The sequence below is a fragment of the Hemitrygon akajei genome, chromosome 14 (assembly GCF_048418815.1).
Source record: "Hemitrygon akajei chromosome 14, sHemAka1.3, whole genome shotgun sequence".
NCBI lineage: Eukaryota > Metazoa > Chordata > Chondrichthyes > Myliobatiformes > Dasyatidae > Hemitrygon > Hemitrygon akajei.
The window spans coordinates 97,870,129-97,885,800 of NC_133137.1; the positions used below are offsets into that span (position 1 = coordinate 97,870,129).

Consider the following 15,672-nt stretch of genomic DNA (forward strand, 5'->3'; position numbering starts at 1 on the left):
TCTGGTTTGTAAAGCAATAAAGGTTCTTTATATAGTCTTTGTAGTTCAGGACAATGCAAGGGGATCTCATCATCACATTAAAGGTTTGATTGACCTTGACAGTATATATTTTAAGAGGTTGTTTCCTTGATGAGGGAGCATAGAAGTACAATTCATTGTCCTAGGATAAAAGATCAGCCACTTAAATAAAGAGATTTCTTCTCATTCACAGGAATTATAGATGCAGTAAAACTTGATCATAAAGTTCATTCAAATTGTAGCTTGAAGGATTTTTGAGTGTTTAGTGAGTAGTGAGGTAATAGAATATCCAAGTATACACTACCCTGAATGTGAAATACTTTACTGTTGCTTCTTTAGTGCAGAATCCAAAATCTAGAAATCCCTCATGATAGCACAATGGAATTATCTTCAATGGAAGGAAAGTAACAGATGAAGAAGGTGCCTTGCACCCACCTCGGGGATTGTAGGCCTTGACAATGATACTCGTGTTCCAAAAAACATGTTCATAGAAAACAGAAAACCTACAGCACAATACAGGCCCTTTGGCCACAATGCTGTGCTGAACATGTTCTTACTTTAGAAATTACCTAGAGTTACCCATAGCCTTCCATTTTTCTAAGCCTGGACTAAAAGACTGAAATTAATGTAGAAGATGATCTAATTATACCTTGGGAGACCTGTGACTCTGTCCTAATCAAAGTGATAATATTCTGTTCATTTTACTGCTATGCCTATTTCTCATCTGAACATTCTCTTATTCCTCAAATGTCAATGCATTCATCCTTGTATTGTAACCAAAGCTCATCATATCTCACACCAGTGCAATCTTTGCTTGAAATGAGGAACTCTTGATCTCCCTAGTTTTCCACCCCTCTGTTATTGTTCAGATTTTAATTGTTGTCATTATTTAATACAACACCCATAGAAATACTTAATTTAGATATCTTACCACATTGGAGTTTTGTTCAATGGCGACTACGTCCCTATGTCTGCGATGCCTGTTCCATTCTCTTCCATGATGTATTAGTAGAACAAGTGCAAAGATGAGGAAGAGAAGTGATATCGCAGCGACTCCTCCCATGAGTCCCATTTCCTTGACACTGAACTTGCTGTTCTTTTTGGTAATTCCAGATGGAACTGTGCATTAATGGGAAAAACAGATTTTAGATGATAAAATTAATAAAATATACATTGACTGTTGCAGGAGCATTGCTAGAGTATTTTTAGTGAGGAATATGTGATTTCCAGCACAGGTATATTAATATCTAGCTGTAGAAACAAACATCACTATTATATCATTTTTAAAATGTTGGACATCCTCAATATTCAGTTTAGATTATAGGACACTGATTTACACTGGCTTGCAGGTTTTCTTTAACCATTAAATTATTACTTCATACCTCAAAGCTCTGAGCAATATGAATGTAGGATTCTCTGTGACCAAATATATTTCATGCTACTCAATTAAAATTTTATAATGAGGATTGTACAGATCACTCTATTTTCTTGCCAGGAAACATATCAAGTATTACATTTGAACCTATATTTTCACCTGAATTGGTCAAAATATCCTCAGAAACGCAGGACAATGCATAGAATTTGTTGCAGAAATTCAACAAGTTGGGCAGCATCAATGGAAATGAATAAACATTCGACATTTCAGGTAGAGATCCGGAATGTCCTGATGAAGAGTCTGAACCCAAAATGTCAACTGTTTATTCATTTCCATAGATACTGCCTGACCTGCTGAGTTCCTCCATCATTAGGATACCTTCTTTTTATTGACACCAGCTGGGGAATTGTGTTTGCCAGCTTAATAACAAAAACCATTAACCAATGTGGTTGCACACTGATTCATTTCTATGACATCTCTACTTTCTATTTCCAGCCACTTTGCTTTCATTTCTTCATTCCATTTAACCTGGCTGAGCATCTCATGTCTTTATTTTAGTCGCTTTCTGTCCCAGTTGCTACTGTGGTGAGCTTCTGCACTTATTCATCACATCAATCAATCTCTTCTGATTGGTCTATAAGTAGACATGTGACAAGGAAAATCCCCCAGTAGTGGAGGGCTTTGGGCACCACCGGTTCAATATCACTTCTAACTCCTGTACAGCTCTCACTTACTTCAACTTTAGGTACAACACTGAGTTATGTCATCTGCAGAAATTCTCTGATGAGTCAGCAATAGTTGGGTGTATAAAGGGAGGACAGAAGAATGAATACAGAACTCTGGTGAAGGACTTTGTCAAATGGTGCAAGCTGAATCACCTGCCGCTCTACATCAGTAAGACAAAGGAGATGGTGATGGACTTTAGGAAGTCCAAGCCTGCAATGCTTGCTATTACTACTGATGGTGAGGACGTGGATGTGGCGAGGACCCACAAGTATCTGGGGGTGCACCTGGATGACAGACTTGAGAGCAGCACCAACATAGAGGCTGTGTACAAGAAAGGCAAGAGTCGTCTCTACTTCCTAAGGAGACTGAGGTCCTTTGGAGTATAAAGGCCTCTCCTTTACATGTTCTACCAGTCTATTGTCGTCAGTACAATCTTCAATGCGGTGGTGTACTGGGGCAATGACATTCACAGGGGTGAGTCCAACAGGTTCAATAAACTGATTAGAAAGGATAGCTCTGTTATAGGAGTCAAACCGGACATACCGGAGACTGTGGTAGAACAAAGGACACACTAGAAAATCCTAGAAATTCTAGACATGTTTCTCGCCCTCTGCATGCCACCTTGGCTGAACAGAGGAGCACTTTCAGTAGTAGACTAAGACGCCTGTGTTGCTCCAAAGAGTGCTACGTATATGAGGTCCTTCTTATGGTTGGCCATTAGGCTTTATAATGAGTCAACCTATAGCCGGGGAAGTGCTAAACCCCTCCTGTTAAACTGTTATTAACCTCTGGTTACCGGAGCTCAATTATGCTCTGTTTTATTTTTAAGGTAATTTATTTTTTATTCTTTTTACTTCTGTTCTAATATTTGTATATCTGTGCACTTGTAATGCTACTGTGACACTGTAATTTCCTTTGGGATCAATAAATTACCTCGCTATCTATCTACTTATCTACCATATGATTTGTCTGACCTGGGATTATTAATAAACTGAAATTGCTGCAGTTTAGTAATTGTGAAATTGATAGAGCAGGGGAGGTTTATATTTTTGATGACAGGCATACCTGGCTGACTTGAATGAAGAACTTCAACTTTGACCCTTGTACTGATCATGTCCCCTGATTCTTTGTCAGTTCCAACAATCTGTACAGATAAATCAAACCAAAGTTCAGTATCTTGCCTTTGTAACTATGGAAAGAGTTACGGAGAGCAAATGTCCGTTCTACCCACTGAGCTGCATTATCAGTAATAAAACAAACTCATGACATTAAAGACTGGCATTCAAACGTCAGAGAAACAATATTTCATGTGTTTATGTCAGAGGTAAAGCCAGAGTCCACCCTTACCTGTAACATGTATTTCTCAAAAGCATGCAGTCGATCTGCTCGAGCTATTAAGAGCCCTTCCTGTGTTACCTGGAACAGCTGTGTGTGATTGGACTGATGTGCCAGGGAGTAGACAATATTCGGATTTCTTCCCTGGGATAACACACGGGCATAAGATCAGGCAAAATGCATTCACACAATATACGGTAGAATGAATAGTTAAGTGTACCCATTGCTTCCTAATCCCATTTGCATTCCATAAACCACTCAGCAGACCTCTGTCAGTAAGCTCCAGGCTGTGAATGCTTCTGACCACTGAATGGTGATGGGTCTTGGTAAACATTGAAATAGTTCAAGGTGATGAATCGTGATGTACCTAAACATTTCAGCAGTTCAGTTGCTGTGAAAGGTCATGGTAATGTAATTCAGCATTGCAATGGGTCAAATAAGTAAAGTTATATGTTTATGTGATGAAGTATCTCAAAGTTGGATGTGTTAAGATAATAGATGGACAATAAACTATTTTGGTATTGCAACAGATGGCAATGTGACGATAGAAAGGTGTCTTGGTAGTAAGTCAGGTTGAAAGTTTCCTGGTGAGGTATTTCAAAAACATAATAGGAAGTAGTTAATTAGCAATATAGTGTGCTGGGGTGTCAAGGTGTTTCATTTCATTTCTTTTTAAAACATTTTTTGTTTTAAAACCTTTCCTGGTTTCTCCTGGTAATTTCATCAGGCAATTCTTTCCATGACTCAATAACTTCTGAGATAAATGAAGATTCTTCTTGGCTTTACTTATTTTTTGGTGATGAATTGATGTACTCTGGATAAAAACTCTCCCAATAATGAAATCTTATTTCAGATTCATCATGTCCAAATCTCCCACATTTCTCAAGACTTCAGATCATTTAATATTCATTTTAGGAATGAAAGGTCCTCAGTTTCTTTAACCTCTTCACAGAATGCCTCAAGATTTTCATCTCTGCTCTCACCTGAAAGAATCTGCTGTATGGAATACTGTAATAACTATAGAATATATCAAGCCTCTGTCAGCTCAAACGTCTGGATCAGATGACCAAACTATTTAAACACAAGGGAAGATGAGCTAATTTTATCCAGCCTGTCCATCTACACCCTTAAAAATCATAGAAACATAGAACACCTACAGCACAAAACAGGCCCTTTGGCCCACAAAGCTGTGCCGAACATGTCCTTACCTTAGAAATTACCTAGGGTTACCAAAAGCACTATTTTTCTGTGCTCCAGGTAGCTGTCCGGGAGTCTCTTAAAAGATCCTATCGTATATGCCTCCACCACCATCGCCAGCAACCTATTCCACGCACTCACTACTCTCTGCGTAAAAAACTTACCCCTGACATCTCCTCTGTACCAACTTCTAAGAACCGTAAAACTGTGCCCTCTCATGCTAGCCATTTCAGACCTGGGAAAAAGTCTCTGGTTATCCATACAATCAATGTCTCTCATCATCTTATACACCTCTATCAGGTCACCTCTCATCTCCGTCGCTTCAAGTGAAAAAGGCCGAGTTCACTCAACCTATTCTCAGAAGGCATGTTCCCCAATCCAGGCAACATCCGTCCTGACGTAAGGTCTCGGCCCGAAATGTCGACAGTGCTTCTCCCTACAGATGCTGCCTAGCCTGCTGTGTTCTACCAGCATCTTGTGTGTGTTGTTTGAATATCCTTGTAAATCTTCTCTGCACCCTTTCTATGGTTTCCACATCCTCCCTATAGTGAGGCGACCAGAAATGAGTGGGGTCTGACTAGGGTCTTCTATAGCTGCAACATTACCTCTCAGCTCTTAAACTCAATCCCATGATCGATGAAGGCCAATGCACCATATGCCTTCTTAAGCATAGAGTCAACCTGCACAGCAGCTTTGACTTGGACCCCAAGATCCCTCTGATCCTCTACACTGCCAAGAATCTTACCATTAATACTATATTCTGCCATCATATTTGACCTACCAAAATGAACCACCTCACACTTATCTGGGTTGAACTCCATCAGCCACTTCACAGCCCAGTTTTGCATCCTATCAATGTCCTGCTGTAACTTTGACAACCCTCCACACTATCCACAACACTCCGAACCTTTGTGTCATCAGCAAACTTATTAACCCATCCCTCCACTTCCTCATCCAGGTCATTTATAAAACTCAGAAAGAGAAGGCATCCCAGAACAGATCCCTGAGGCACACAACTGGTCACCAACCTCCATGCAGAGTATAACCTGTCTACAACCACTCTTTGCCTTCTATGGGCAAGCTAGTTCTGGATCCATAAAGCAATGTCCCCTTGGATCCCATGCCTCTTTACTTTCTCAATAAGCCTTGCATGGGGTAACTTGTCAAGTGCCTTGCTGAAATCCATATACACTACATCTACTGCTCTACCTTCATCAATGTGTTTAGACATATCCTCAAAAAATTCAATCAGGCTCATAAGACATGACCTGCCTTTCACAAAGCCATGCTGACTATTCCTAATTATATTATGCCTCTCCAAATGTTCATAAATCCTGCCTCTCAGGATCTTCTTTATCAACTTACCAACCACTGAAATAAGAAATAATAACACTGGTCTATAATTTCCTAGGCTATCTCTACTCTCTTGAATAAGGGAACAGCATCCTCAACCCTCCAATCCTGCGGAACCTCTCCCATCCCCACTGATGATGCAAAGATCATAGCTAGAGGCTCAGCAATCTACTCCATTGCCTTCCACAGTAGCCTGTGGTACACCTCATCCAGTCCCAGTGACTTATCCAATTTGTTGCTTTCCAAAAGCACATCCTCTTTCTTAATATCTATATGCTCTAGCTTTTCAGTCCACTGCAAGTCATCCCTACAATTGCCAAGATCCTTTTCCATAGTGAATACTGAAGCAAAGTATTCATTAAGTATCTCTGCTATCTCCTCTGGTTCCATACACACTTCTCCACTGTCACATTTGATTGGTCCTATTCTCTCATGCCTTATCCTCTTGCTCTTCACATACCTGTCAAATGCCTTGGGGTTTTCCTTAATCCTGTCTGCCAAGGTCTTCTCATGGCTCCTTCTGGCTCTCCAAATTTCTTTCTTAAGCTCCTTCCTGCTAGTCTTATAATCTTCCAGATCTCTATCATTACCTAGTTTTTTGAACCTTTTGTAATCTCTTCCTCTTGACTAGATTTATAACAGCCTTTGTACACCACGGTTCCTGTACCCTACCATCCTTTCCCTGTCTCATTGGAACATACCTATGCAGAACTCCATGCAAATATCCCCTGAATATTTGCCACAGTTCTTCTGTACATTTCCCTGAGAACATCTGTTCCTAATTTATGCTTCCAAGTTCCTGCCTGATAGCTTCATATTTCTCCTTACTCCAATTAAACACTTTCCTAACTTGTCTGTTCCTATCCCTTTCCAATGCTATCATGTCTTGCTGAAATCCATGTCTTTTCTGAGTTCTGATGAAGAGACATGGACATGAAAAGGTAACCCCATTTTTCTCTCCAGACCTGCTGAGTATTTCCAGTATTTTCATGTGTAATAGTTTTCCTGAGTTTTGGAACTCAGATATGAATTTGATACTTCAGAAATGGTCTCAAACAATGGGAAAGGCAGGTGAATGTGCCCAGTGGAAAGCTCTTTCAAAGATCTATTCATAATGGGCCAGATGGCTCGCCTTTATGGTTCAGTGAGGTAAAATAGAAAAAGATTCTGTAAAACTGATTAATTTTTTGCTCCCCTTCTATATGCATTGAAGAGTTGGAAAAGTCTTTGAAAACTGCCTTTTGATCTTTCACATGCACCCAAGCAGGGGGCTAAATGTCCCAGTTCAATGTTTCATTTGAATTTTTTAATAGTAGCTAAAGAAACACATAAAACAAAAATATAATTTCACTCACATTTTTGAAATCCTGGTCTATTGCTTCTAGCATTAAGAGTTTATTGCTATAAGTAACTACCAGGGTAAGTGAGTTTGGCTGCTCCTGAATGAATCCCTCGTACTCGATGGTTTTAAACCGTGGCCGATAGCGATTCGGGGCCAAAATGCGAATCAGCACTGTTGTCACTGTGTACTTAGTGGAATCATCGACTTGGGAGGCCTGGAGGAAAGACATTAATGTAATGCAGAATCAGAGAGATGCTGTCCCTCTAAATACACTGGACAACAATCATTTTGCTTCTGTAATAATTTTAGGTGTTCCTTATGGATTTGGGGCTGCTGATCATGAAAGTCACTATGAAATTCTCATAAAACACACCATATTTTGAAATCACCTATGTTTGTTAATTCAATTCATAATTCACTCAATAAAAATGTTGCCCACAAAGTAACCTGAAAACATAAGAACATAAGAAATGGAAGCACAAGTATGCCATCTGGCCCTTAGAGCCTGCTCCGCCATTCTATAAAATCATGGCTGATCTGACCATGGACTCATCTCCACCTACCATCCTTCTCCCCATAACCCACAATCTCCCTACAATGCAAAAATATATCTAACCTTGTCTTAGCTACAAGGGGTGATTGATAAGTTTGTGGCCTAAAGTAGAAGGAATCAATTTTAGAAAACCTAGCACATTTATTTTTCAACATAGTCCCCTCCTACATTTACACACTTAGTCCAGTGGTCGTGGAGCATACGGATCTTGGACCTCCAGAAAGTGTCCACAGATGGGTGATTGATAAGTTTGTGGCCTGGGGTAGAAGGAGATGAGTTATACAGTTCTCATTATATGCACATGCAGGTCAACTCTTAGAGTGATTATGCAGGAAGTTTGAAGTTAATGACTCATGTCCTTCTACCTTAGACCATGAACTTATCAATCACCCCTGATGAGTTACTAACTTCAAACTTTCTGCATAATCACTCAAAGAGTTGAACTGCATGTGCATATAAAGAGAGCTGTATAACTCATCTCCTTCTATCTTAGGCCATGAACTTACCTGCTGTTGTGGACACTTTCTGGAGGTCCAAGATCCGTATGCTCCACGACCACTGGACTAAGTATATAAATGTAGGAGGGAACTATGTTGAAAAATAAATGTGCTAGGTTTTCTAAAATTGACTCCTTTTACCTTAGGCCAGGAACTTATCAATCACCCCTTGTACATTTACTGAGGTAGTCTCCACTGCTTCATTGGGCAGAAAATTCCACAGATTCACTACTCTTTGAGAAAAGCAGTTCATCCTCATCTCGATCCTAAATTTACTCCCTCAAATCTTGAGGCTATATCCCCTAGTTCTAGTCTCACCCACCAGTGGAAACAATTTTCCTGCCTTTATCTTATCTATCGCTCCATAATTTTATGTTTCTATAAGATCTCCTCCCATCCTTCTGAATTTTCCCAACTACAGATGTTAAACTAACTGGCCTATAGTTAACTGCCTTTTGCCTACATACTTTTTTTGAGCAGTGACATAACAAACACCTTCTTTTAATCCTCCAGGACCTGCCCAGAGTCCAGAGAATTTTGGTAAATTATCACCAAATCCTCAACTATAATTCTACCATTTCTTTCAATACCCTTGGATGCATTCCATCAGGACCAGGAGATTTGTCTATCTTCAGGCCCCCAAGTTTTCCTCAACACTACCCTTTTAATGATAGCTATTCTATCAAGGTCCTCACCTCCCATCACATCCATATCATATCTCTTCGACATGTTAGACGTGTCCTCCACCATGAAAACCAATACAAAATAGTCATTCAAAGCTTCAGCCATTTCCTCATTACCCATTATCAATTCCCCCTTCTTGTCCTCCAAGGGACCTGTGTTCACTTTGGCCACCCTTTTCTGCTTTATATAATTATAAAAACTTTCAATATCCCTTTTTATATTTTGTACTAGTTTATTTTCATAATCTACCTTCCCTTTCTTTATTGCTCGCTTAGTAGTTCTTTGTCGCTTTTTAAAGGTTTTTCAATTTTCCAGTTTCCCATTACTCTGGGTGACTTTGTACACATGAGCTTTTAGTTTGATGCCTTCCTTTAGTTCCTTAGTTATCCATTGCTGCAAGTTAACCTTTAGGGTGTTCAAGGACTCCCAAGTCATTTGCATCATGGATTTTTGGATTTCCTTCCCATTTAGATAAGAGTCTGAATGTTTATTTGTCCGACTAAAGTGCAAGTCCATGCATTTTCCAACACTGTATTTTATTTGCCACTTTCTTGCCCATTTTCCAAAACTGTCTTATGTCCTTCTGCAGCCTACCTGTTTCCTCAACACTACCTGCCCTTCCACCAATCTTCATATCAACTGCAAACTTGGCAACAAAGCCATCTACTCCATCATCTAAATCATTGATATACAGCATCAAAAGAAGCCATTCGAGCACTGACCCCTGCAGAACACCTCTAGTAACTGGCAGCCAACCAGAAAAGGATCCTTTTATTCCCAGTCACTGCCCCCTACCAATCAGCTAATGCACTAAACAAGCCAGTAACTTCCCTGTAATTCCATGGGCTCTTAACATGGTAAGCAGCCTCATGTGTGGCACCTTGTCAATGGCCTTATGAGGTCCAAATATACAACATCCACTGCATCCTCTTACTTGTAATCTCCTCACAGTATTCCAACAGGCTCAGTCAAGATTTCCCCTTAAGGAAACCATGCTGACTTTGTCCTATCTTATCCTGTGTCACCAAGAACTCCATAGCCTCATCCTTAACAATTGGCTCCAACATCTTCCCAACCACTGACGTCAGGCTAACTGGTTTATACTTTTCTTTCTGCTGCCTTCCTCCTTTATTAAAGAGTGGAGTGACATTTCCATGCCAGAGACCATGCCATGACCAATTATTTGGTGAATAATTGGTCTCTGGTATTCCATGGTACCATGCCAGAGACCAATTATTTTTTAAAGATCATTACTAATGCCTCCACAATCTCAAAGATGGAGGATTTGAAGTGAGTATACACTTAAATCTCAAAGGCAGAACTTGACTCTTCTTATTAAGAAAGCCTATGAGCTCTATTTTGGGTACAATATTGACGACTAAGTCAAAGCCTGGACTCCTCATATTTGTTGTGCAACATAATCTCTCAATCGTAGAGCTTCGCTCAGAGGTTCTCAAAAGTCAATGTTGTTTGCTGTCCCGATGATATGGTGAGAGCAGAAGGATCATATGACAGACTGCTACTTCTGTCTGATGGATGTGCCTGCTTAAAAACATGAAATCTATTGAATACACCAATCTCCCTTCAGCCCTGAGACCTTTGACAATAGTCTTGCGGTACCGAAACCAGCAGAGACATGGAGTCTGGAGGAGGCAGACAAAGATGCCATGATGCACAAGCCAGGAATGAAAAACAACACTGAGGCTGATACAGATTTTCACTCTTTATGTCTAGTGAGCCTCATCTGATAACTCAATCTGAGTTAAATGACCTGGTCAGAGACTTGGGTTTGTCAAAGGCAAAAGCAGTATTATTGGGTTCAAGACTGCAAGGATAGAATCTGCTGCCAGCAGGCACAAAAATTTCCATGAAGGATTTAATATTTGACACAGATGTGTCCCAGAATAACTGATGCCAAGAATAAGGAAGGCATTTTCGTTGGTCCACAAATCAAACAGGTCATCAATGACAGGCAATCTGAAGAACTTCTTGTGGACCCAGAGAAAGTCGCAAGCAAGGCATTCAAAGATATTGAAAATTTTCTTGACAACTACAGAGTACCAAACTACGTGCAGCTGGTTGACAACATGCTTCAAGCATTCAAAACCTTGAAGTGCAACATGTCACTAAAGAATCATTCTCTGCATTCCCATTTAGACTTGGTCCCTGCAAATCTTGGTGCTATCAGTGATGAACATGGTAAATAGTTTCAGCAGGGATTTTGTGGTCATGGAGAAATTATATCAGGACAACTGGAATCTATAAAAGCTGACAGATTATTGTTGGACACTTAAGTGAGAAGCCCCAAATACAGAGTACAAATGAGAATCATCAACAAAATATTTTTAGCTCAGTTAAATTATTGCAAAGCATCAGCACCATTATGCAATTAAATGCATTATATCCAATAAAAGTTAACTTTTTTTGTTTCTCCACATTACGACACGATACAAGTAGTCTGAAATTATATTTGTGTTTGGCTTCAAGTGGTCTATCGTAATTACAAAAAAAATTCTGAGGAAACAACTTGTTTGAAAAAATTTGCAGTCCGTTGTTACTTACGGCCTCCATTTCACTCTTAAGTATATTACCAATGTTTCCTAGTTCATACTGGGTTCTTTGGATCAGACTTACAGATGCCACCTGACCTGCTGAGGGTGTCCAGAATTTTAATCTTTTTATTCTGGGTAACCTATGGGTTTGATCCCTGGGCTTCATCCGTTGACCTTTAGCATAGAAACATTCAAATATTGCCAAATTGCTTAAACCTTTGTTGAAGCCACACAAGAACTTTCCTCCCATCCTACTCCACCCCATCCTATCAATCATCAATATATTTCTTTCTCTCAATAAACAGTTGCAGCCCTTGTGTGAAAGTATTCCCACAGTGTTGTAAAAGAGGGGATCCAGGGATTTTTTCAGATATGTTCATTTCCATTTATCAATCTTGTCTCAATTTTGCCTATACCATCCTGTATACTGCACTAGTCTGCTACATTGTAGATGCAAATGGGAATTAACTTGTGCGATCATCAACAGACATTCTCACTTCAGATTTTATGATGGAGGAACACCCTCAAAACGCTGGAGGAGCTCAGCAGACCAGACAGCATCTATGGCAAGAAGTAAAGTTGACATTTAGGACTTGATGAAAAAAGCTGAGCAGTAGATTTAAAAGGTCGGGGGGGGGGAGGGAGAGAACCACCAGGTGATGGGTGAAACCTGAAGGAGGAAGGATCTACTCCTCACCTTTCTTCCCTCCAGTCCTGCTGAAGGGTTTTGGCCTGAAACGTCCACTGTACTCTTTTCCATAGATGCTGCCTAGCCTGCTGAGTTCCTCCAGCGTTTTCTGTGTGTTGCTCAGATTTTCAGCATCTGCAGATTTTCTCTTGTTTGTGAAGATCTTTTGGGCCAGGATACTGTCCTGCTTTGTGGTGATGTCCTAGAACTGAGATAGTTGGCTTCTAGAACCACAACAGTCTTCTTTCTTGCTAGTGAAGAGTTTTTGCCATGATTGCCGTTATTCTCAATTCCCTTGGGGTTCTTTGAAACCACACATCCAGGTGCTCTCTTGAAGTCATGGGCAGTTAATTTCAACTCTCCGCATCTCACCTCACAAATTAATCTCCTTGTGTACATTTAAAGCAAAGCTTTGATGAGGTGCGGAGCTGAGTCATTCCTTGGAAAACTGAAAGTGATCATCAGTGAGCAAGTTACAGGCCAGTAGGTGCTCCTGCATAATTCTGTCAATTATACATTTGCTGGGTTAAAGGCTTGAACAACCAGAAACAATCATAGTCACACTGATTTTTTAAAAGCTATAAATCATTATTAATACTATTATTTTTACCATGACAGTCAGAGTGAACATGGGTGTCTTCACGAAACTCCGGACTGGCCACCTCATCATTATTGCTCCAGTGATATTGTTGACTTCAAATCTACCATTGTCATCGCCTAGAGAAAAGAAGGAACAGTGAGACCCAGCGCCCTTTCTCACTGACTATTCCACTCCATGCACTGAGTGTGATCCCTAGTTGTCCTGCTCAAGTTTCCCACCTCTCACTTCGCTGGTCCCAGATTCAATGACAAAAACTGAAAACCATCTCTCCAATTGCCAGACTGCATTTACACACTAGACCCCAGACTGGATCTCAATTCTCCCAATGGTGAACAGCCCACCTTCTGCAGCTTCACTATTTTAACCTCAACCTCGATTTCTCTAACTTCCCGTAATTACTACCCCATTCCGCTTCTCTTTTTTTCTCATTCCCCATTCTGGTTAACTTTTCATCCCTCCTCAGTGCCCTCTGGATTACCTCCAACTTCCTTTTTTTCCATGGTCCACTCACTGTCTGCTCCTATTAGAATCTTTCTTCTTCAGCTTCTTACCATTTCCACTTATCATCTCAAGCTTCCTACTTCATCCCACCTCCCCCACTCATAAATCCATCCCATTACCTGATCTTACCTATCACTTGCCAGATCTCCTCCTCCATCTTCTTATTCTGGCTTCTGCCTCCTTCCTTCCAGGCCTGATGAAGGGTCTCGGCCCAAAACACTGACAGTTTATTTCCCCTCCATAGATGCTGCCTCACTTGCTGACTACCTCCAGCATTTTGAGTTTTTCACCTCAGAACTTCTTTTTGTGAGATTCAACTCAATTATTGAGTTTTTTTTACTTGAGGTCCCTCATTTATGCACTCCAGAACACGCCGCTGAGATCAGACCCAATCTCACCCGTTGAAGTGAACATGATTGTCAGACCCAAAAGTTTCTATTCCCAGAAACAAACTGTTCTCATGCTGTTCCATGCCAGTATCAGCATGGGCCCTGAAACTTCACTGCAACTGAGCATTCAATGGTAGCTACAATGGCTCCATGTTAGTGTAGCACTTAGCACAATGCTTTTACAGCTCAGGCCATCAGAGGTTAGTGATCAATCCCAGCATCCTCTGTAAAGAGTCTGTACATCCTCCCTGTGGAATATGTAGGCATTCTCCAGATGCTCTAGTTTCCTTCTACAGTCCAATGACATACCAGTTCGTAGCTTAATTGGTCATTGTATATTGTCTCATAATCATGCTAGTGTTAAGTCAAGGGTTCGAAGTGCCCAAGGGGGCTACTCCATGCTGTATTTTTAAATAAATAAATACAATTATCAGCCGAGCTCACCTACTGACCTCGTCGCTGCTCAGCATAACTACACCTCATCTGAAGGCTTTCAGTGATAGCACTGATAGCTACCTTCCACTCTACTTTATGTTGAGAATTTTATTTCAGAAGTATTTCAAGCAAGATAATATTTCAAGCGCATGCACTGATCTGGTTGCCTTTTAGAGTTCAGACCTGCAAGAATTGAGTATGCAACTGGTGTCTGAAGCCCCTTGTCTCCATCCTTAGCTAATAAGGGTCCTGGGGAGAGCTGGAGAGCATGATACTGTAATAGAAAAAAAGACTGAAATCAGCAAACTTAGGGAACACTTGCCTTGCTGATAAGTAATTTTGTCAAAGTGATCTAAACAATATTGGAATTTGGTCACCTCCCATTTTGTACTGTCATTGATAGGTGAACTCCAGCATCAATTAGATAAACTATCCCTACAGGATCCAAACTCATTATCTCAAATCTATATTTGCAACAGCACTTCCTATTGCATCAGAGCGGCATTATCCAGTTCCCAGCCCATTTTTCTGTGTCTCTGGATGATATTGGCTATATAACATTAAATCAGAATGAAGATATGACTGCATTTTCTCAGGATCTTCCAACCAGCTAAATAATGTGAGGTTATCATTTTCCTTACACAGTAAATAGCCAACTTTAGCACATCAAGCTCTCACGTGTTGCATATCATTATTGAGGGACTTTCTATCTATATATTAACCAGGATAAATTCTTTGAAATAATACCGTAGAGTCTTTTGAATTTATTGTGCAGCACGGAGGACTTCGGTTTAATATCTGTTCAGAAAGATAACAGTTCTAGCAGTGCAACACTTCCTATGGAACATGCTTACTTCTAGGAAATTTGAATTGCTAAGACATTCGGAGAACCAGCAATGCTCCTTTCTCTTAATCTGAACACTTAATTGAGGCATTCTTAAATGAGTTTTAAATACATTTTCTTCTCTAATAATTACCTTCTATAGCACCATTTTACATCAGAATATAACATCCAAATTATCTTTAGTAGTGTTGGAAACCCCATGAAGATAGTTATAATTGGATTATTTTCCCTCGTAGTATATTTTCCTGCAGTTTTAAGCACAAGACCTGTCTTAAACCACGCAACTACTGCAAAAATGCAGTTGATCACTTAAAATGTGTCATGTTATGAAACATCCTGTCTCCTTCTTTCTTATACTAAGTGGGATAAAAATAGGTTCTTTATTATGAATTTGGAGTGATGGTTGACTGCCAGTTAAAGAGACTTTTACCATTTATCCAATATTTTTATAGATAAAGAATAAAAGCATTAAAAGAAAGTTAATGAATAGTGTAAATTTTGTCTTGTAACATTTCTTCTGATAGCACTGAGCAGGAGAAAAATTCCTGAAGTTCTTCAGTACAAGGTGACTAACTGCACTGA

General features: G+C 40.0%; 1 protein-coding gene across 5 annotated transcripts in view; it reads right to left on the reverse strand.

The window, feature by feature from the left end:
* cdhr5-rs (cadherin-related family member 5, related sequence) overlaps positions 1 to 15,672 on the reverse strand; it is a 52,190-nt gene that overhangs the window by 12,117 nt on the left and 24,401 nt on the right. For 4 of the 5 annotated variants that reach the window (XM_073067011.1, XM_073067006.1, XM_073067008.1 and 1 more), the window contains 6 exons: positions 14,430 to 14,520; positions 12,931 to 13,037; positions 7,360 to 7,560; positions 3,467 to 3,598; positions 3,185 to 3,263; positions 950 to 1,137 (listed from right to left, as the gene is read on the reverse strand). In XM_073067011.1, the coding sequence (XP_072923112.1) occupies positions 950 to 1,137; positions 3,185 to 3,263; positions 3,467 to 3,598; positions 7,360 to 7,560; positions 12,931 to 13,037; positions 14,430 to 14,520 (798 nt within the window). The remainder of the gene's footprint in view (positions 1 to 949; positions 1,138 to 3,184; positions 3,264 to 3,466; positions 3,599 to 7,359; positions 7,561 to 12,930; positions 13,038 to 14,429; positions 14,521 to 15,672) is intronic. The other variant, XM_073067010.1, reaches the window with a different exon arrangement.